This window comes from Podarcis cretensis (genome assembly GCF_951804945.1).
Source record: "Podarcis cretensis genome assembly, chromosome: 8".
In the NCBI taxonomy this organism is placed as follows: Eukaryota; Metazoa; Chordata; class Lepidosauria; order Squamata; family Lacertidae; genus Podarcis; species Podarcis cretensis.
The window spans coordinates 44,198,639-44,222,059 of record NC_137177.1 but is presented as its reverse complement, the minus strand read 5'-3'; the positions used below and the strand labels follow the sequence as shown (position 1 = coordinate 44,222,059).

Here is a 23,421-nt window from a genome sequence, read left to right as displayed (position 1 = left end):
ACAGCCAGGGTAGAGAACCTTATCAGCCCAGGGTCATTCCCTTTTGAACAGCTTTCTGAGCACCAGGTGCCAGTGGTGGGCGGGGTCAGAGGCAGAAGTGGGTGGAGCAACAATTATGGACAGTAGGCTAGTTTCTACACACACACTCACACAACTCTTTACCCTCCATCTAGGGAAGCCAGAGGCATCAAAGTTCGAGAACATCTTCCAGCCAAGTGAAAACATGCAGGGCTAGTGAGAGACATGGCCTGGGGAGAACTCCAAGGGCCATAGAGAGATGCCTGGAGGGCCACATATGCCCCCCAGGCATCAGGTGCCCCACCCTGGTCTTTTCTCAGCATATCCTGTTGTAAGCATGGAGTAACTACAATGGGGCAGCATACACTGAAGCAGAAGGACAGCAAGCCCACCCACTTTTGTTATGTCTCCGCAATCACAACCTGTCAACTCACTGCTCCAAAGCAAGTCTTTTTAAATATACCATCAAGATTTTTGCTATGCCATTAACCCGCTGGCAAATATAATTTTAATTCCATTTTGTTTAGGGGAATGTAAGAAAGCAATGGTATTGTATATAAACGTAGCATCTTACTGACCAGGTAAAGGAGCGGGGCAGCCAGCATTCCTAACTAATGTAAGAGATTGCATAATTCAAGGCACACACAGGGATATTGATAATTGGAAAAGCTAATTCATTGTGAGGCCACTCTACAAGCCACATGCATTTCTGATCCTAAAGTGTGCAGAGAAAGGAAGGCACAAACAACAAGAATTTAAAAAGAGAAGGGGTTGAAAACAATGTGCATGCTAGATCAGAGAGTCTTGTGCTATGTCCCAGGAAGCATCCCTAAGTCACAAACTGAAGTTTAGGACCCTCTACCCCAATAACAAAAGCAAAACAAACAAACCCATTTTATTTAATGGGGCTCAGTCTTGTCCACAGAACCCAGACATGTCAAGTAAGAAATGCAGGAGTGTACAAGCTAAGGAAGAGTGCATTTGTCCAAGGATATTAAACAACACCCGCAGATAAGGATATGAACCCCACCCACCTCCAAGTGTACTGAGTGCATCGTAACTCAGCAGAGCTGGCCACAGAGATACCGCACCGCAATAACTGGAGGTGTGTGCAAGGGACTGGTCCTCATGCTTCTTGTACCCCGTTATCACTTCTTTTTCCTTCACATGGTTCTGTGCTTTACAAAGCAGAAATTGTGAATATGCATTGAAGTTTGATGGTATAAATGCATTTTCTGTCCCTCTTTCCCTCCATCTCCCTTCTTTTCCTCACTTATCTGACCTGTGTTGAATTACAGATTGTAAGCTCCTCAGGGCAGAGACCTATTTTTGTACAATTGAAAGCACCAAACATATTGAAGGTATTATGAAAATAAACACACACACACACACACACACTGCAAAAAGGGGCAATTGTTATCTCAGATAGGTGTTCAAATGAACAACTAGATGCACAAGAGTAAGGGGAAAGATAGATGCTTCTCCATCCCACACTCCACCACCACCAACCTGTGTTCATGGCTGGAAGTCAGGTGCTTGGACAGCAACTAGAGACAAGATGAGACAAGATGTCCCTATGCAACAGGTGAAGGGAAACTCTGGCCCTGCAAATGTTGTTGAACTGCATCATCCCTGGCCACAGACCGTGTCTGCTGAAGTTGATGATGTAGTTCAGCAACATCTGGAGTGTCAAAAGTTCCCTGCACTTCCTATGCAAGGACTAAGAGCCAAACTGCACATTATGTTAGCTACATAGCTGTTGGGGATGGACAGGTTTGTCTATTTTTGTTCCATGGTAATCTTGCACATCTTTATTCATAAATCCATCCCATCCTGTTTCTAAATTCTTTTCCTTTTTTTTAAAAAAATGCATTAAAAATATGTATTTAAATACATATTAAATCACATAAAATATATATTTAAATATGCACCTTATCTCAATAGACACATTTCTTCATGTATTTTATTCTAAAATACAGAACTTGTAAAGCATTTTGGAGCATTTCTTTAGATAAGAAATGCACCACAAAATTCAGAGAACTGCAAAATCCAAAGGATAGTAATATTCCAATCTGTGTGTTATTCCGGGAGATGAATATCAGGTCAGTTTGCGCAGAAATCAAAATCCTCAAGCAGCTTTAGTAGGTACACTTTTAAGGGCAGGGCTTTGGTTTTCGCTTTTACAGACAAACTGCCTCAGGGTCTGCGGAAAAGCAATTCAGACCAGCATTCTTGCATTTGGGGTAGAAAGGATTTCGGCTCGGCACACAACTATAATCCTAGTTCAAATTCCTCCTCCTCTTCATGCCTGCAACACTGATTTGGAAAAACTTACAGTTATTACTCCAATGTTATTACCCCCTTGTGCAAATCACAGGTGTAGGGCCCTCAATATGGACTGAAACCCCAGCTGGTGGCGAGAGGGATTAGAGCCCCTTACCCTTCCTGTGCTAGGGTTCCAACCGAGATCTGAGCTCCCATTCTGGCCATTTATGTAAAAACAACAAAACACACTTCTGCACTCAAAGGCGCATCTGCATGGCTAACATAATGTGTAGCTTGTCCCTTGCAAAGGAGAAGGGCAGCTGCCCTCTTCAAGGTACACTAAACAGAGAAATGGAACTGGATTGCATGCTGTGAAGAATCAAAGAGTAAAATCAGAAAACATCTCATACACTCTCCCTTCCACCTGCTTACTTGCATTTCATTTGGACAGCCTGCCTCATGCTTTGAAAAGAACGAGCACAGGGTGCAACAGCAGCAACAACAGATGACTAGTATCTGGACTGGTGCTGATGGGATACTTTACTGAGAAAAGATGTAGACATAAGCCGAGCAGCACGGATACTCAATAGGATGGAGGGAAAGTTGTCACAATTCATACACTCGGCTGGAGTTTGGAACGCACTCATATACAAAACACACACACAGAATAATATCGGCAGAAGTTCATGCACTCAGTAAAAGAGTTCCAAAGGAGTTCCAAAGGGAAATTGGAGAAGAGACACCATTAAAATCCCCACTACGCAAAACACAGCGGCTTCCACAGAGCTTTGGGAAATCAACAGGGACACTTCCGTTGTGGTCAATAATTTTTCTTCTCTTACATTATGCTACAGCTTGGCTGTTTTTGAAGAAGGAGGAGAAAGCAGAAGCCAGCTACGCAAATAAAATAAAACTGTACCTTGTCAGACTCCAGGTAACAGGAATTTTCACATCACTGATGTAGAAGATTCTCTTGGATACCTAATTTAGTAAAAAAAAAATTATTTAAAAAACATAGTTAATAAAAGTGTTTTTAAAAATAAAGCTTTATTAGTCTGACATAAAGCAGAAATCAGGAGCAGCTTGATAGTTTTACTCGGAAGCAAGTTCAATAGAATTTACTCCCTAATAAGTGTATTTACAACTGCAGTCTTTGATGCACAAGCCTTATCTCAGTCCATTGTTTGAAGCAGCAGCACTGCTAATATTAAGCATTATCTGAAATGGATTTTCTAGTTCTGTCCTTTGATTTTCATATCAATTCTGTAATAGGAAAACCATAGAAAAAGAACTAGAAAGATAGGAGGGGGAAATTGCTAAATCAAAAACAAAACACCTTGCTCTCCAAGCTGTGTGCTAACGTTCCTTTAGGGTGCAGCCTTCGTCTACTCAGATGTAAGTCTCATTAAGTTTAATGGGGCTTGTTCCCAGCTTAGATAATATAGAATTGTAGCCTTTAATTTTTCATAATGCATTTCTTTTATTTTCTACTCGTCAGAATAATTAGCTGTGTTACTGTAAATGAACAAAAGAATAGTGAATTGATGTACATACGTAGCAGTGTAACAGCAAACAGCAGACACTGTTGCCCCTTGAATTTCTCATGTTGTACAAGCTCAAACTGGCAGGATTTATTGAAAAATCTAATTATTTTAGAGGAAGAGAAATACATTATTTACAGTGAAATCCTATGCATGTCTGTTCAGGAGTAAGTCCTGCGAGGCTCACTCCCAAGTAAGCGCCTATAGGACTGAAGCTTTACAAGGACACAGTTTACAAGGAACTCTGGTGCAAATTTGAGCATGAATAACCTCATCTGCATTGCTTGTGACTGCAATGCATAATCAGTTTTACCCCAGAGTAATCCCATTAATGTCACTGCTCCGCAATAAGCACATCCTGGGTTGCACCTGAAATAATCATATATTCAATGTTTCCTCATGAACTCTGCCTGTGACGGAAAAGCACACAGCAGCAAAAATACTGTAAGCTAGCCCAGCTGTGAATAAATCCATTTTTTGAGTATATAAGAGCATGACAAAAATAAATCCTGTTTCTTGAGAGCTCTTTAAAAAAATTAAAAGAAAAAGAGACAACTGATAGATATGATACCCAAATTTTATTTCCAGTTTAGAAAAATTGTCCACTATACCATTTTTGAAAGTAAGGCTTCTATTTTTATATATCCTTTCCAATACCCAGGCTTGCTAGTGTAGAATATTAAAATGCGTTCCGAACATAGTGCAGCATAGTGCATTGCAGGGAGACGATGTGAGGATGAACAAATGGGTGGATGGATAACGATCATTTCCAGATGCCTGTTTTGCCTGCCTCCCGTGTTATTTTTGGACCGAAACAAAAAAACTAGGGGGATACGTCTTCTTAAATGCAATATTTGGCATCTTGCCCAGGATCTCTTAAAGCAGATGACTCCTTTAGACCTTAGGTGTCATTTTCCTCAAGATGACCTCTGCTTTCATGCCAACTGGCAAATCCATCCTATTATGAATGCATTCATTTGGAAGGGATAAGTATTCAATTTTCCCACCCCCACCCCACCTGAAGAGCATCCATCCAAGAAGTGTTGTGGTCAGCATCCTTTTATTATCTTTAGACTATAAAGAGGACATCCCTCTCCTAGCATTACAACTGACTCAATCACATCAAAGCCCAACATAGACTTCTGCAGCATCCAAATATTCAATTAAAATTACTTGATGATTGGGTATTAATAGAGAGGCAAAAACCAAGAAATGCTGCATTAGCTCAGTGTAAAATAAGGCAATACAGATTTATTAATTTAACATGGTTGATATCATCACCTCTCTCTCTCTTTTATAATTTGGCAGCATTGCTGTAAGAGTTATCATTTAATAAGTTTCCCTTTCCGCTATCATCTGGTTCTATGTTACAAAATCATTTCCCCAAGAAAATCTTCAATTTACTATGACACAAATATTGTATTTTAGCAGATCTAAGTAATATTTTATTTTTCTTATTCTAAATAAAAATGACTCGGCAGAAGGTCCTCCATCAAATGCATAACCGATTCTCCTTCCTGTCTTTGCATTATCTGTGAGCAAGGAGGTGGCAAAAACTATGAAATGTGCTGTAAACTCCAGAAGGACTCAAAGTGAAACAGTCACTGCAAGAGGAAATGAAACTCGGATTTATTAGGAATCACAATTGCTAACATTTAATTTCAGCTATCTAGCGATTTAACTATTTTGGCCTACTCACTGCTTCCCTTCCCCTTCAACTAAATTAATTACACCAATGGGAATACATATTGCGGTTATATCGAAAGAGATATTGGGGGAAATGGCTTCAGACAATAGGTCCATCACACGGGAAAGCAAGTAATGCTTTGGAACAATTAGCTTAAATACAATGCCCCCCCCTCCAAAAAAACCCCCAGACATATCTGCAGATACATGCAGGCAACTAGGAATGCAGGCAAAGAGCAGTGTTCCCTTCCCAAGGCACATTCCAGGCTGCTTTTTGGGAGGATATGGGGGGAAATGAGCATGACTTCAGCCTGTCCAGAGCTCCAGTCAAAGGCAGAGTCTGAACAGTGGACATTTAGAGCTTTGGGTGTCAGAAGGAGGGATTGGGGGGTTGATTCAGTTGACATTTAAAACTGCACCTGCCTAATTTGCGCTTTACAAAACAATATACAAACCAAAGCACAGCCATCCTACACATGGAACGCGCTTCTGAATTTTGCAGTGCAGTTCTCTAGCCAGGTAACATTTGCAACTAGGGTACACTGTGCATAAAAATGTGTATATCGGTAGAAGTAACATACAAAAATGCATTATATTAGAGAAAATTGCTTTGCAAAAAATGGTGTATCTCCCGGGGGGGCGGGGCAGGAATGCATACAGGAAAAGTAGGTATTAGGAGAAAGTCACATTGAAATGTGGGTGCATTTTCAGGAGGAATTGAAAATAAAATTGCAAACTGATGTGGAAATGCAAAGAACTGAAGGCTGAAAAAATAGAAGCTGAGAGGAACCTATATTGTCAGATTTGTCCATTCCTAGTCAAAAGTGACTCCTAAAAATGTAATGAAAGAGGGAAGTAGGTGGTTGCCTTTAAATATAGATATATAGATATGCACACAGAGAGATAATAATCGCAACCACCATTTGCAACAAAAAGAAAGTCATTTGCACAAAAAGATACTTTAGGGCAACACTATCAGAACTGACTCTCCTAACACAGGAAGTGCTATGGTTAAAGTTTAAAAAGCACATTTAAAAAATCCAGCTAATGACTCAACCAATTAACTAGATGGTACTGTCAGTTTTTAAAACAATAGTTGCAGGATTTGAGGAGGCAAGGAATCTCTCTCCCTAAACCAGCCTGATGCCCTTCAGGTGTTTTAGACAACAACTTCTGCTGTCCCAGTCAGCAGAGATTGTGGTTGGGGATTATGGGTCACAGGTTGGAGAAGACGCCTCTAAACCATCACAGCTGTAGGAGCTGAATTGCCATATGCAAGGCCACTGTCTGCCTTGGATAAATTATCAAAATCAGGATGTCACCGAAGGACTACAAGTGAACTAGGTAAAGGTAAAGGTAAAGATAAAGAGACCCCTGACCATTAGGTCCAGTCGTGACCGACTCTGGGGTTACAGTGCTCATCTTGCTTTATTGGCCGAGGGAACCGGTGTACAGCTTCCGGGTCATGTGGCCAGCATGACTAAACCGCTTCTGGCAAACCAGAGCAGTGCACAGAAATGCCGTTTACCTTCCTGCCAGAGCGGTACCTATTTATCTACTTGCACTTTGACGTGCTTTCAAACTGCTAAGTTGGCAGGAGCAGGGACCGAGCAATGGGAGCTCACCCCGTCGTGGGGATTCAAACCGCCAACCTTCTGATCAGCAAGTCCTAGGCTCTGTGGTTTAACCCACAGCGCCACCTGCGTCCCTACAGACATACAAAAGCAAGAGTTTGGACCGCTAGCCCTCCATTGCCCACCCCATTTCACCAGCATTACTTACCATCAAACCTTACCCTCCTCCAGCTAGCAAAGGCCAGATAAAAATGGTCTTTCATTACCACATGTGTGTAGTCTTGGGGGGGGGGGGCAGAGGGCAACTGCCCCCCTAGATCAAGTAAAACAATAGAAATACTTAACTAACTGAGCAATCTTCCCCCCTAACAAAAGACCTGACCCTCCCTAACAAAAATCCTGGCTACACTCATGTTACCACACACTTCAGATTGGGCTTCATAAGGAAACATGACCACATCAATGGCCATAGTGGGCTGGAGCAGCAAGTCCTTTTAAAGCAGCATTCAGTCTAGCACTGGCCAGACAGACACCACAGAGATGCTCACAAACCAGGGCCTGAAGGCAATAACTGGCAACAACAGTGCCCAGTGGTCAGAGACAGATGCTGTCTTTGATCGCAGAACGCTGCTCAGCAAGAGGTTTTGCTGATGGAGCAGGGAGTATGAAAAGCAGGTGTCCCTTGTCATCAGAACAAGGCCGCTCCCATAATTGGCATCCCAGATGCTATTCTTCACAACCTTCTTTTCTCTAAGAGGCTAGCATTTGAAGGGCAGCAAATGACATCACTGAATGGGACAGGTTTAGGCCACAGGCCACTAGTTGCTGACCATTCTCACAGGCACTGCACATTGCAGGGCAGTGGTGAGAGTGTCTGACTAGATGTGGAGAAACCCATGTTATTTTCCCACTCAGGCATCAAGTTCGCTGAGTGACCTTGGGTTCACCGCCTCACAGGGTTGTTGCGAGGAGAAAATGGGGGTGGAGGACATGTGCGTCTCCAGCTGCTTGGAAGAAAAGACGTGATATAAGCATAATAATAATAATACATTGATTACTGGTAATCATCTACCTAGCTAGTAACAGACATATTCTATATATAGAGTCAATCTTTTTCTAAAGGCCACTTGGAATAAGCAATAAGACCTTGGAGCTGTCAGTAGTCTCCTCCTGCAGTTTACTAGCCATGCTAAGAAAACCATTTAAGCAAGCAGAGCTTGACATAATAATTATCATAAACCATCATCATTATTATTACAGTACTGCAGTTAGAGTCTAGCTGTCCTCCAATAATCTCAGGATAGCCTGCATAGTTACTCTTTTTTGTCCTCACAGCAAACCAAACAAACAAAACCAAATTTGGCTAAACCAAGGGAGTGAGTGGCCCACTACTCAATGAGAACAAGCAAACTTTGTGGATGAGCAGGGATTTGTATCCAGATCTCCCCAGTCGTAGTCTGGTGCTCTAGCCCAGTGGTGAGGAACTTTAGGTGAAGGGGCTGAATGTGGCCTCCTGGTCTCTTCACCTGACCCTTAGAACGCTCCCCAATTTGCTCCAGCCCCTCTTCAATTGCTTTTGCCTGGCAAAAACATGTCCTAAAATTGTGAAGTTGCCTCCTGAATGAAGAGAGGCCTGCGCAGAAACCTCTGGCTTTTGCCTGCCTGGAATGTAGCCTACAGTAGAAAGGCAAGCGCTGCATCCATTGTTTGGCCCACTTTTGCCTCTGGCCCTGCTCACCCCAGGAACATGAGACCATATGGCCCTCAGGCTGAAAAAGGTCCCGTGTCCCTGCTCTAACCACTACACCACCCCAACTCAAAGGAGCTCAGGTCAATAGATCTCATTCTTCACACCTCCCATCTTAATGTTATTAACTCTTTGCCACCAAATGTCACTGGGTTGGGAAAAGGATAGACACCTCAAGTACCTCTCCTAGTTATCAGAAGTCCCTCCTTTCTACCTCACATAATGTTAAAGAAAAAGGAAGGGAAAGAAAGACCAAAATAATACCAGATACTTGGAAAGGTGAGCGACCCAGGCTATAGCAACATACCTTTGCAGTGCAGGGGCTTAGACTAACAGCAACTTCCTTCCCGCAGGAGGTATCTTTAGGGGAGCAGTTTTTTTCAGAACCACAGCATGGGGAGAAATCTCTTATTTGGCCCTCAAGAAATTTCTTCCTGGCAAAGCAGGTCACACAGCGGTTCTCAGCCTGTGGGTCCCCAGATGTTGTTGGACTACAACTCCCATCATCCCTGAGCTTTGGCCTTGCTAGCTAGGGGTGATGGGAGTTGTAGTTCAACAACATCTGGGGACCCACAGGTTCAGAAAGGCTGGACTAGATGATCCTTGGGTCCCTTCCAACGCTACTATTCAAACAGGTGTGTTTGCTGGGCAGAAGACTGCTTTATCACATTAGCCCATTTAAAGCACATGGAATCCTGGGGGGCTGTAGTTTGTGCGCTGTGAACTGTAGTTTTCTGAGGTGTAAACTACAGCTCCCATGGTTCTTTGGGGGAAGCCAGGTTGCTTTCCATGTATAATGTGCAGGCAGCTGGATTTTTTTAAGGGAGGTACATCCGCGCTTATTGTAGGCTGGTCGGATTCTTTTTTTAAAACTCTCGACTTCTCCTTTTGCTAGAGGAGTGCAATGATCAACGACAACCCACTTGGAAAAACAGATTGGCTCTAAAAAAAATTCTATTCCCAAAAGATCTAAATCTTTCCCAGCGGGAGTTCAATTTCTTCCGCAGAAATTTTTCCAGCCGCGAAAAATCACCCTGAATACGATACTAGGCACCAAAAACTGGATCCCCGGGCTGAGGGCGGGCTGGTGGGGCGGAGGCTCCGGTTCGCTCTCTCATCCTTGCTTTGCCGCCGGACAATACAAAGCGCGCCGATTCAGAAGCGGCCAACCCCCATGAGGTCCCGAAGCCTGAAGCATTCCCAAACCGGCTTGTTATCCGCAACGCTTCCTCGCTCGAGGTTTCAAGTGGGGCTCAGTTTCCCGCTGTCAGTTGCCAGCCAAAGAACCAGCAAGTTGTGTTTTTTTTTTTTTTTTTTTTTTTGGGGGGGGGTGTTGCTTAAGAGACCCAGAGCGCAAAATGATAGCCTGCAAAATACTGAGCCAGCACCGTATCGTTTGTGGCGGAAGCGAGGATCGGACGCCCCTGTAACGTAGCTGTCAACGTTTCCCTTTTTTAAAGGGAAATTCCCTTATTCCGAATAGGATTCCTCGCAAGAAAAGGGAAAAGTTGACAGCTATGCCCTGTAACGTCGCAGTCCTTGCCATGCTGAGATATAGGGAGCCAGACCCGTCAAACTTAGTGGGAACAGGGTTTACCTCTGACGAAGCAACTATAAGATCGGGCGGGGAGGGGGGGATACTTCTGCGCCTAATTTTCCGCCTGCGTGCCTTTTGGTGTCAATTTTGCCCACAGATGCTTTGAAGTTCCACGGAATCCCGATGCCACACAAAGGCTTAGGATCGCCTGCCTGCTTTGCGGGCAGGAGGGGTCCAGCTCTCCAAGCGACTATCGCCATTTTCACCAGGGAGGAAGCGAATTATGAAAGGGCAGTTGCTACAGTGTGAGTTTAGGGCAGCGATCCAATTCACACTTACCTGCGAGTAAGTTCCATTTAACTCTTCAGAGTAAATATGAATAGGATCGCATGATTGAGCAATCCGTGTCGGCGTTAACGCTGCGCGTTCGCCTGGGTCCGCAGCGCACGGGACTGAGACTGAGCCGCAGGCACCTCTCCCTCAATCTGCAGATCCTAAGCAGTTAAGCACACATAGGATCGGGCTGAGATGGCTTGCAGGTTTTTTACCTGAAGAAAGGATGTGAGGAAAAGACGTGGTCCTAAGCAGCTTCACTTTATGTCGGAGGGTCGGGGGACTTCATCCCTCTTCCTCAAAGATCCCCAGGCCAGCTGCGTGGCGTGAAATGAGCGATCCTGACCACAGGAAAATCCTGCAGGATCGAAGTTTTTCGTCGCGGGTCAGCTGAGTGCTGTCTTTGAGCATTAAGGCTGTGCGGGCTCCGGCGAGTAAGGTGTGCCTGCACACCCAACTCTTTATCCTGTCTCGATTGTTAATATTCCTTGAAGTCAAGACACATCCTTTAAAAAACTTTAAAACGGGGAAAACTTAAATAAAAAACCCCATACATATTCTAGTGCCTACTACCGGGACCTCCTTCTTTTACATCAAATCTAACGACGAAGCTTTATTTAATCGGAAACAATCTACTGAAGACGAGATCCGTGAAGGAATTTAAGTGGGAGTCCACAAGATCCGTGGCGACCGGGCACGTGTCGATGCCTTTCTGTGTCTGCGCCAGAGATTTATTGGGGGGCGCGCACGTGTCTGAACCAGTTTGTTGGCGATGGTGGCTGCAATTCTGGAATCACTTAGTAGGGTCACTCTTGCTGCAGAAAAAATTCCGTAGCTCTCAATCGCCCTTACGCTTTCGTGAACGCGCGGCAGTAAATCGGGGTACCTATGGATGGATACGTGGCTGATGGTGTCTGCGTTTTCGGAGTGAGGATTAAGTGTTAACAGATGGACAGGATTCAGTTCAGGATATATGCCTTAAGAAACATATATATAACTATATATATGATAATTCTTTTTTTGGAAACTGCCTGAATGAATCCCAGCAGCCAAAGCTGAACTCCTATGCATATTTCCTTGAAAGGAAAGTACCACAGAACCCCTCTGCGAGACTGACACCCCGATCCTATGCATTCTTGCTCGCAAGTCATTCTCACTGTGTTCAGTGGGGTTTACTCCCAGGAAAGTGCGCACAGGATCCTACGCATGCTTACCCTGGGAGCCTAGGCACACTTACCTGGGAGTAAGTCCCACTAGCATCAGTGAGGCTTTCTTCTGATCGCGCTGTTACTTGCATAATACCGAAAAAGAACAAAAGAAAGATATGGGCAAACAGATGTAACCAATCCCCAGTGAAGTAAACATGAGAAGGAAATTGTACTTTAAATACTACAAACTCCGGGGAAGACGAGGAACTGTCAGGGTGTGTGCGTGCGTATTCCCAGTTTAGTGTGGATGCTACGAGGCCCGATCCTGCGCACGTTTACTCAGAACTAAGTCCCTCTGAGTTCAGTTTAACTTACTCCCACGTAGGGCGCCCAGAGGATCGCGGCTTTCAAGGGATGATTTGCGGCTGTAGCTCCTGAAAGCGGAGCTACAAAAGTTCTGGCTGTGCACATAGACTAGAGAAGAAAGTCCCACTGGGTTTACGGGGACTTACTCCCGAGGAACCGTGTCGAAGGAACGGGCTGCAAAGGGTCCTAAGTCAGCGCGATCCTCTGCGCGTCTACTTGGAAACAAGCCAGATTGACATCGGCAAGACTTACACCGGTCCTAGGTAAACGTTTCCCAGCCTAAGTTCAGTTCTTCGCCGATCCAAACATGCAAGACCAAAGTAATTTATTGGAGGCTGGTCAGTTTTCTCGACCGTCTCGCCACCTGTCTCCTCTATCCCCTGGCCAAAGTTCCCTCCTGCCTAGAGGGTGGGAGAGAGCCCAGGGAGCAGATTTGGGGCCAGGTGATCGCACAATGCAAAAACCTCGGGCTTCTTCTTCACGCCCCTCTGTGCAGCCGCTGATCGTTAAGAATAGAAAATCGGCCTTTGTTGCGTCTGAATCAACAAACCGCTGCAAATCCGGAACGCCCCTCCCCCTCCGTCCGGGGGATCGAGCACTCCTAAGAAAAAAATGCTTGGGAAAGGGGTGTGTGCGTACATGTGTGTGTGTGTTGTCTTAATCTTTCTTTGCAGCAAGGTGTATTTGAAACGCACTAGATACCACTAGATATCAAACCCTGTCTACAGGTGAAAAAGAGGGAGGCTTGAGATCTAGGCTGGGCGATCCCATCCTCGCTTACCTGGGACTATTGAACTGGGTGCTATGTAAACATGCCTAGAACTGGATTGTCAGAGAGAGACTGGAACAAAAGTGTGCCAGTTCAAAGGGCCGCAGAAAGCGGGTGATCATTATAGGGCGGGATGTGTGAAGAGGCGGGAACGCTGCGCCAAAACCGCGACGTGGTTCTTCACGTGGAAGTTAATGAAGCGGTTTTGATTCGGAGTGTGTCGCTGTGTGTGTGTCATTCGAGCAATACAGTGCGCGTATTGGGTCCCAGACGGGATTTCCCTAGACGGCAGTCGTGTGTGTGAAAGGGGTGACGGTGGTCCCGTTGTCATTCCTCTTTTAGCAGATGGGTGTGAACAGCAAAGGTCCAGGGTTTCAGGCCAGCGGCTCAGGTTTGAATTAAACTAGACTTTTTGTGATAGTGGCTGCAAAAACGTCAAATCAGGCAGCTAAATGCCACTGAACTCACTGGAAGAAAATCAGCCCTTACTTGGTTAACTAAATTGGTGCGGGGCTCGGGGACAGCTAGATTCCAAACAGGTTCACTTCCTGAAAGTAAACCTCATAGAGTTTCCTGAAACTTACTTCGAAGTTAGCCTGCAGCATTCAGCTCGTACCTCTAAATTCCTGAACCACCGGTGTCCCCCTATTGCTAACGTTGATGTTGTGTTTTTACAGAGAAGACCCCTTCAGGAAGCTCGCCTAACCTCGTCATCCTAAATACTTTATAGGGAAGTTAAGTCCAGCTAGAACCGAGAGTGTCAGTGTTCAGATGCAGCTAGCCGAGCTGGCCAGGCAGAATTGGAGCGGCCAAAGCGGCATCACTCAGACTGCTGCTCCAAATAGCCGCCATGCATTTGGGTATTTGTGTGTGTGTGTGTGTGTGTGTGTTGTGTAGAGAAAACCTGCATTAGTGCAAACCTCTTTTTAAAAACAAAACAAACCGTATATAAATAGTGGGGAAAGCCAGCGGGAGACTTAAAAAGCCTGTCGCCCGATTTTGGAGGAAGTGTGTGTTTGGTGTGAGCCGATCCATGCAGCAAAACATTCGTATGGCCCCTTTACGACTCACCAATTTTATTCTGGCATCGGATTTCGTGGACTGCAGTCCATGAAAGTTTGCGCCATCAATAAAATGCGTTAGCCTTTTCTTCAGAAAGTGCCTGCTACCTTCCTCCCTAGGAAACACGCCTTTCTGGCTACCCTTTGAACAGGCGTCAGAGTGTCACTGCGCTTGTCTGATGGCCCCGGTGATAAATGGAGGCTTCCCTTCCCAAGCACAGCAGATGCTGCCGTCCCCGCCGTGTGGTCCCGGATAACGCGGTAGCAGATAACACTGATGTAGGCACATCGCTCGCTCGCTCGCTCGAACCAGGAAGGCAGGCCCGATGCGCTCGATCTGGTATTCAGATAGGATAGAGAAGCGGAAATGGGTAGCAAGAAAGGAATTCGGAAGGAGCGCGGAGCAAGGCACGCATTCTGCGCCGCTGAACCGGGTGGGGTGGTGACAGGGCAATGGGAGAGAAGGGAAGCTGCCTTCTGCCGAGCCTGGCCATTGATCCACCTGGCCCAGTACTGTCGACACTGACTGGCAGCGGCTCTGCGGAATTTCAGGCGGGGACACTGCCAGCCCCACCTAGAGATGCCAGGGGTTGACTCTCAGACCTTCTGCATGCAAAGCAGGTGCTCTGCTAAATGAGATCTGTGGTTTATAAAGGGGGTGGGGAGTAGGAAAGTGGAGTGGGAAAGCAGAGGGGAGAGACTTTTTATTTTGAATCAAGTGTCTTGCTATTTTATGAACATGGTAACAAGGAGGATGGGTTTTTTGGGTTGAGAAAGACGGAGGAAGGAAAAGAAAGTGAGACAATTCTCTTTCTTGCACAGCTGCTGTTGGGGGGGGGGAGTTGTTTTTAGAAAGCAGAGTGGATGGGAACTGATATCTGAGGACTCTGCCCTCAAGTGTGAACCATTTAAAAAGGTAGAGCGCCTAAGCACATTTACACCAGAGTAAGCCCCATTGAAAATAACATGGTTTGCTTTCTGAGTAAATGTGCATGGCTTTCCACCCTTGCCCAATTGCACTCCATTTGGGAGGAGCAAAAAGTGTTCTACAGTGAACGACCCTGATGTCAAGCATGTGTTTACTTGGGAGTAAGTCATAAACTTGTTCAAGGAGCATAGAAATGCAACCTGTCTTTTACTGCAGTATATACAGCAAGCAAATGTTGCTTGTCTACCCTGTAAACGAGCTTGCAAATCACTGAGATGCAGGTGGGAAAATCGGCAACAAGGCTTGGAACAGAAAGGAGGCATTACGCAATGGGGAGAGGAAGACTGCAATCCTGCCCACACTTCCATGGGACTGAAGTCATAGAGAATTGCTTCTGAGTAAACATGCACAGGATCAGGTTGCACATGGCACTGATTTCTTTTCACCCAGGATTTGAAGGCCAGGCCATCAGAGACCACAGAGAGGGCCGAGTGAGGAGGGAGACCTCAGCTTCAGCAGCAGCGGAATCAATGCACCCGATGCTAACCAAACTCAATGGCAGGTGGCAGATGGATGGTCAGGCTGATGCCCCTTCCCCAGCCCCACTGACATCTATTGAGCTGAACTTATTCTTAGAGCAGGGCGATTCTAGCAAAGCATTGCAGAGCGATGTGTCGCTGGGTGGGTTTTTTATTTTTTAAAACCTCGTCCTCCCCGAAATGAAACTTGAGCAGCCTCTCCTCCCACCGCCCACATGCCTGGCCTTCAAGGTTTTGTGTTACACATCTTGATCCATTTCCTTACTTACACATCATTTGCAAAAAAATAATTCTGATAAAGTAAAAATGTGAAAAGTCACCCTCCCTTCCAATTGAAATGATGAAAAGGAGAAGGCTCAGCTGTTCATAAAAGGGCCACTCATAGAGGACTACAGAATACAGAGCTGTTCTCTCCCCCCACAATGTCCTACAAGGGAGGTAGCTTCCTCCTGCTTGTAAACTTTGTCCTGTACTTTAGCTTGTTCTCCAAGGCCCAGGGACACAAAACACATCCAATTTACCCCATTCTTCATTTTGTCCTCTATCTCCTTAGAAATCATAACAGGAACTGAAAGCAACTTTGGGATGCATCAGCTGCTGCAGCTTTTGCAAGAAGAAATGGGGATTATATTTTTTGCTCCCTGCCCCCTATAACATGCTAATTGAACTGTGCCTCTTTTCTTGGGTGGGGGGAGAATGTTTGCAAATATAAGATCTGCTTATTCAGGGGAAATCCTAACAGTTTGCAAGCGGCAAGGTGAATTCTTCCCTGCACTGGGCCTGCCTGAGCTAAGGAAAAGACTTCAGCAAGGTGAGAGCCACTGAGAGTCTGTGGAACTTTTGGCAAGGAGTTCAAACATTTGAAGAAGTGAAGGGGTAGGGAAGAGGAGGAGTGGTGGTGGTGAGAGAAAGCCCTACTATCTTTAGAAGAGCAAATAATTTTCTGATTGGCCAATGGCAGGCAGTTTACCCTCCGCTTACACATTAACTTGCCTAGAGAGCACTGCAGTGATGCAGCCTATAGAACTTGCCTGGGCTATCAGAAGGTCAAGTGCTAAAGGACATGTGTGTGGCTTTCTGGAGGAGGAGGTTGGGCAACTGGGTGGTTGTCAAAGAAAAGTAGATGGAGATGGCGGGGGGGGGGGAGAGAGAAGCAGCAGCAGCAACTTAATCCTGCACACTTCAAGGCCTTTCCAGTCCCTCTAGATTAATGTGGATCTAAATGCTCCATGCACACTTAAAAGGGCTACTTGGTTTAGGGAGCCGCAAGCTTTTCCTGGGCCACAGGATCTGTAAAACACACATTTACAGACACACCAATTCACTCCCAGAGAGAGAACAAGACTGAGCAGTGAGGGGGAAATGCAGGCAACACACTGCCTCTGTTTTAGTTCAGATTGAGGCCACAACTTTGTTTAAATGCCTGGCGACCTTTGCCCTGGCTCAGGACAGGTTTAAAAGCAGTACCTTGTAAAGTTTTACAGGACAGAGCCCACCTGCAAATTCAAACAGGGCCTAGTTCTCAGCAGTTTCCTGAGCCCCTCCTATTCACCTCCCTCCACCTCCACCTGCAACTCCCCTGTCCCCCCCCCCCCAATGCTGGTTGTAGTATAGGGAACAGGTGAGTTGGTGGAGAGTTCACACTCTCCCGCATGCTTTCCCAAAGTGATTTAAAAGCAAAACTACAGCTGGTAGAGTCCTGAGATCTTGAAAAACTGGATTGAGCATTCAGAAAAGTAGATCCCAAGTTCCATCCAGGAACTCAGGACGCAAATCCAGCTCCCATATACTATTGCAGTCAGTTTACACTACAGGAACACCACAGCATCAAGTGTTCTATGGAGGATTTTTGACAGTGACAAAGAAAAGGTCCCAACAGAAGTCTCCCTGTCTAGTCCTCAAGGGTAAAGCACCAAATACTGTTTTTCTTTGAAAAGTGGCAACCATTGTTGATACTTACTTATTTTTCTCCTCTCCTGAGAAAGTTCACCAGAAAAATGGGCTAGCAAAATATACCATAAATGACTGAAACAAAAACACTTAAAATGGAATGGGGAGTAGTGTTGGGGGATGGGAGGAAGCAGGAGAGAGTGCGAATCTGGTGGAATTTTTGACTTCTTTTTTTTGAATGGGCAAACTTCCCGCCTTATGCCGTATCGCAAGCGGCTTTTGAAAAACAACATCCTGTTTCAAAAGCAGTTTGTGATGCACATCATGGGGAAACAGGGTTAAAGCCCTCCCCCTTGCCCCTCTCAGTGGTGAATTAGTTTTGTGGTCCATTGGATTCTAGCCACATCTTTAAAATTCCCTGTAAAATCAATAAAGGAATAGGTAAGAAGAAAGACCTAGGATGCACAGCCCAGTTTACCTGACTTCAATAAGAGGGTGCAAAATCCCCTCCTTTTGTTATATTCCACCATAAAACAATGAAAACCAAAGTCACAACTCTTACTTGAGACCTGTGGCTTAAATAATCACGGAAGGGGAAGAGTCTGAATGCCTTTTAGAAATATTACAGAACCGAAAAAGTTAAGCCTAGTACCCAAGAAGCCAGGCTTCTTCACCTACCTGTGAGAAAACAGAGCTCGGATGGGCAGCAATTCCCACCTTGCCTGAAACTTAGGCAGCCCATTCCTTCACCCATCTTATCTATTTAGTAGATAAACTGTGTTAGCAGACCACTCTCCCTCTCAACACCCCACCCAATATACTACTTTTAAAGAGTTGGCTTTACTTTTTGTTGATGGTGGTGAGGGAAGCTACAAACTAATGAAACTGAATATAGAATCAAAAATGCAGTTTATTATAGTAGATTATTCTTTCTTTTTGATATAACCGTAAAGTTGAAAAATGAAAGAAAGCACATAAGGAACATCACACATGGTTAGTTAGTAACTCAATATATAAAACAATTTTGCACAGCAAAATATGTAAAAGGGGAAAAAAGTAACTGACAAGATTTTTTTATATTTATTGTGGTAAGATTTACTTTCCATTTTTTAAAGACAGGATTATCACTCCCTGAAAATAAAATTTGCTGATTAATGCCTTTAAAACTTTGTGATTTTTGTGAAGTTACAGAAAATCCAGTTCTGCACCACAATACAACTGTAAAAAAATCTGCATCATTTAAAAAAACTGAGCAGTAATGCCATCTTTGTAACTGCATAAATCGTATTAGCATCCTAGACAGGTTTGTAATGGTTTATATTTTATGCTTCAGGTTATATCTTAGTGCAATTCAGTCCCAAATATTTCAATTTCAAAAAAAAAGCCCCAAAACAAAACCCAACCATACATTTTGAACACAAAATACCCCTATTAATAATATAAAGAGGGGGGGCTCCCCTTTTAATACTTTGGTTTCCAAAAACAGTCAGTGGCATAGCAAGGTCTACATTTACCCAACTTATACTTAAGTTGCAATCACATGCTGTATAAACTACTTTTTAAAAAACCAGTCCCGTTGTAAATTCTACCCCCTTTTAACATCAAGACAGTCAACAATTTAGTGCATCATTTTTTTAAAAAAGGATCTACAGCTAAACAGACCTAACTCTTTTGAATGTATCTATAACATTTCTTTTTTCTGTAGCATACATTTGAACTGGTGCTAACAGACAATAAAAGCTAGAATTAAATTATATACCAGGAACCCAGAGCATTCCAACATTTGACAATGGCCAAAAGGAAAATAAAAACAAAAAATAGCAGAAATGGGGCAGATCATTCCAACATAATTTTTTGACTGCTTTAAGCAACAGCATAGTTTTCAAAACCCACAAATTGGAAGTGAATCTTTTTTTATGCGTAAGTTTTAAAACTCCCCCCCCCCCAAGTTCTTTTTAGAAATCATATTAAGGGTAATCACAATCCATTCTGGGCTTTTCTCTCTCTCCTTTTCTTTCTTTTTAAAGAAGGGATGTATCAATGCATTAAAAAGAAATCTGAAGTTCTGAGCAACTCAAAGCAGTTTCCAGAGTAGATGAAAACTTGAATGGGGAGGAAGAAGCCCCAAAAAGGTTGCACTTTTTTGTTTTCAGTTCAAAAAAGTGTTGAGGCAATAAAACTAAAAAGGATGAATGTCATGCCGTTACAGTCTCCGAAGTCCATATCCAAGCAAAAGAAAAAAAATATATACCATACATGTCCAGCATGCAGGGCTTTTATCAATATATTGTCTTTGTTTTCTCCCCATAGTCTTTTGAAACAGTTACATAGTTAATAGATGCTAAGACAAAATAGCAAGCATAATAAATGGATGAGATGAGTATGGGAATCTAATGGCATACTAAAAGTTTCACCATTTGGCAGGGCAAGGCCAAAACTCACATCATGAACACATGGGAGGTGGATGAGGGCTTCAATCTGGCAGGTTGATCTAGATATATTCTCTAGGTTTAGCACAACAGATGGAACTCAGCAAGCCAAAGTCTTAAAATAATTTTATAATAACTTTCCGTGTGTGTGTGTGTGTGTGTGTGTCTATTCCAGATTCAAAACCCATTTGAAGAACTTAGGATGGTGAAAAGGAAAAGGAAAAGTGACTTTTTTTGTACTTTGAACACAGCAAACGTAAAAAGGGGAGGAAAAAACACTTCATTAACACTATATATATATATATATATATATATATATATAGTGGAGGGCAGGTTTCAAAGGCTGAGCAAACTTCAGATTGAAGTAGTGAGTTGGTGGTGGAAAGTTGGATTTCAACACACACACAAGCGCCCAGCAAGGAGCCCCCACAAAAGTAAAAACAAATCATAAACTTGTATAAGGTTGGCTATTGCTGAGACAATCCACCTTAAAAAAACAAACAACAACAACCCGAAGTTGAGGTTGCTGTTTCCCCCCAGAAAAAATATTATTATCATTATTATTAATAATGGAGACGTGGTGGCCAGTTTGATTGCTTTATAGCAAGCTGCCCCCCCTCGCCCCAAGCCGCGTGGAGAAACTTTTGCGCGCACGTGTGTATGTGTGCTAAAGGTGTTACGAGGCTGCCGGGGAAGTAGGGGGTGCAGGTTGGAGGTGGTGGGGAGAGAGGAAGACCACAACTCACATGAAAAACTCTGGAGAGGATGGGTTGTCGCTGCTGGAGCCGTTTTCTCTGAACCCATTGCTGACCAATTTCTCGTATTTTTCCTTGTAGGCGTCCCTCTCCCGGACCAGCCTGGAGATTTCCTGCTTGAGATGCTCCACTTGCTGCAGGAGCTGGTTCTTCTCGGACTCCAAGACGTGCCGCTGCTGGACCCTCTTGAAGCGGCAGGACTGCGCGTAGCCTCGGTTCTTGAGGGTCCGCCGCTTCTGCTTCAGCCGGATGACCTCTTCCTTGCTGACGCCGCGCAGCTGCCGGTTGAGTTCCCTCACCGACATGGTCACCAGCTGCTCGTCCGAGAAGCGGTCGTCGAAATGCAAGCTGCCGCCGCCGCCGTGGTGAGGGTGGTGGAGACCCCCGCCGCCGCCGCCTCCTCCTCCGCCGGCGCTGCTGCTGCTGCTGCTGCTACTGCTGCTGCTGCTGCTGCCCGAGGACTGCACGCTGCCCGGCTGCTGGTGGTGGTGATGGTGGTGGTGGCCCCCGGCCGGGTGGTGGTGGTGGTGGTAGTGGGGCGCGCCGCCGCCGTTCTGCTGCTGCTGCTGCTGCTGCTGCTGCTGAGCCGCCGCGATCACCGCTGACACCACGGCGGCCGCCGAGCCCATGTCGTCGGGCTGCATGGATCCCCCCGGGCCGGCGCCGCCGCCGCCGGCTGCCGCTGCTGCGGCGGCGGCGGCGGCCAGCTGCTGCCCTCTAGCATAGCCATCGAAGCCCGGCGCGCTCTGGAGCTGGTGGTGGCTGTTGTTGATGAGCGCCTCCACGGCGTCTTCCGGGCTGAAGCCCAGCGCCTCGGGGTTGAGCTGCTGCGGGTAGCCGGTCATCCAGTAGTAGTCTTCCAAGTGCGTCTTCTGGTCGCTGCCGCCCGAGCCCGGGCTGGGCGCCGAGAAGCTGGGCGACGGCGGCACCGAGCTGCAGGGCGTGCTCATCGGGGTGGAAGAGAGCGAGCCCCCAGCGATCAAGCGGCCGCACTGGCTGATAATGCGGTCGGTCTCCACCGGCTCCTTTTTCACTTCAAACTTCATCAGATCGAAGTCATTAACATATTCCATGGCCAAGGGACTGGTGGGCAGGTCGGAGCTGTTCAGGGCCAGCTCGGATGCCATCCTTTTGCTGGGGGTGCCGCCGCCGCCGCCGCCGCCGCCAGTCCTCCAGAAAGGGTGCACTCCCGGAGCGAGGGGGCTGCTCTGACTTGCGAGCGGGTGAGCCAGTTTGAGGCTTTGCAAGAGCTCGGCGCCGCTGCTCTCGGGGTGCCTGCGCGGCTCTCGCTCCCTCGCGCTCCCCCCGCGCCTGCCTGCCTGCCTGCCGCTCTCCCGCTTTGGCAAGGCTCGGCTCCAAGCTGCAGCGAGCTTCCCTTCGCGAAGAAGAGCCACGCGGGTGCAGCCGGCGGACCGCAGGCGGCTGCCTCGCTCGCTCGCTCGCTCTTCTGCCTCTACTTAGTCGCGCTTTGCATCAGGCTGCGCTGGATTGCTTTGGCTTTTCTCTCGCTCTCTCCCCCTTCGCGCTCTCTCTCTCCTCTCCCCCCCCGCCTCCCTCCCCCTCTCTCCCCTGCGCGCTCTCTCTCTCTGCTCTGCAGCTTTGCAGAGGAAAAAGGTTGCTCTAAGTTGTTGTTTGCAACGGTTGTTTGGATTTCTTTCTTTCTCAACACTTCAGGGTCTCTTTCCTTCTGGACTGCTTTCTTTTTTTTTTCATGCCCGGTGCAAAAACGAAGAGAGAGACAGTTTCACCATCAGGGGAGGGGGAGAAGGAAAAAAATAAAATAAAAGAGAGAGGAGGTAAGTAACTATTACTACTTCTTTAGAAAAAGCGAAATAAAGAAAAAACCCTTGGAAAATAATACTGTCTGGGGTCAATGGTATGACCCAAAATAACAAGCAGTTTTTTTCCCCTTAAAAAAAGAAAAGAAACTCAACTCCCAAGCTCCAGCAACAAGATGAAAAAATATTTTAAAGAGCTCATCCAGAAGGAGAGTTTAAAAGCATTGCTGAGTTTTATAGCGCTCCTGACGTCAAGCTTTCAAATGGGAAATTGACTCCGAGTTCCGGCCAATCCGATGCCGCGAACCCGGCCCTCTTTAGCATAATAGTATAGAAACAAGGAAACTTTTCGAAGCTGTCAATCAGGGGCCAATCAGCTGACTGTCAGCTGGGACCAGAACTTTTTAACTCCTTCCTGACTGAAAGCGATTTTCCGGAGTCCCTCGGAAGGGGACTCACCATTTTTCATTCTTCAAAAGCGGGGGGCAGAGCCCTTATTTATCTCCACCGGGCATTACTGTTAGGAATAGAGAAAAGCCAAGGCGATGTTTTGTCTCGTGGCTGGGGATGGCTGGTGTTCAGTAGGTAAGGATGCTCCCTAACCTCCCTTGCTTGTACGAGTGCTTGCATGCGTTAGCTTGTACATCTCGAGCTAACTTTTTGTCTAGGCTGGTAGCATTTGCAAAAAAAAAAATGTGTCTGTTTGGTTAACACTGATCTCCGCGTTGGGACTTTGCCCGGAGTTGTCCTAAGGCTTGATCTTCGTCCACCCTTTCCCCCCTTAAGTATCCCCCCCGCCCGCGTGGAGCAGACACGCGCTCACAGATTCCAAATTTCAAACATTGCCAGGAGTGATCTAGCGAGGACACGTGCTAAAGAGAGCGAGGAGGCTGGGGTTCCACGGACTTCCGGGGGGTGGTGGTGGAAGATTATACACCACACCAGCTCAATCTTTTCTTCCTTTCCGCGGGGAGAAGGATGGGTCAGTGATGGGGATGAACGGTGCTGCTGGATAGCCCTCGTGGCTCCAACTCGCACCCGCATCTTTGCAGGACTT

General features: G+C 45.9%; 1 protein-coding gene across 1 annotated transcript in view; it reads right to left on the bottom strand.

The window, feature by feature from the left end:
• MAF (MAF bZIP transcription factor) overlaps positions 1 to 22,577 on the bottom strand; it is a 232,463-nt gene extending 209,886 nt beyond the window's left edge. The window contains exons 1-2 of the mRNA XM_079988232.1: positions 20,578 to 22,577; positions 3,203 to 3,264 (exon numbers count right to left, since the gene is read on the bottom strand). Of these exons, the coding sequence (XP_079844358.1) occupies positions 3,231 to 3,264; positions 20,578 to 21,713 (1,170 nt within the window). The 5' untranslated portion in view covers positions 21,714 to 22,577 and the 3' untranslated portion in view covers positions 3,203 to 3,230. The remainder of the gene's footprint in view (positions 1 to 3,202; positions 3,265 to 20,577) is intronic.
• Positions 22,578 to 23,421: the final 844 nt, after the last annotated feature.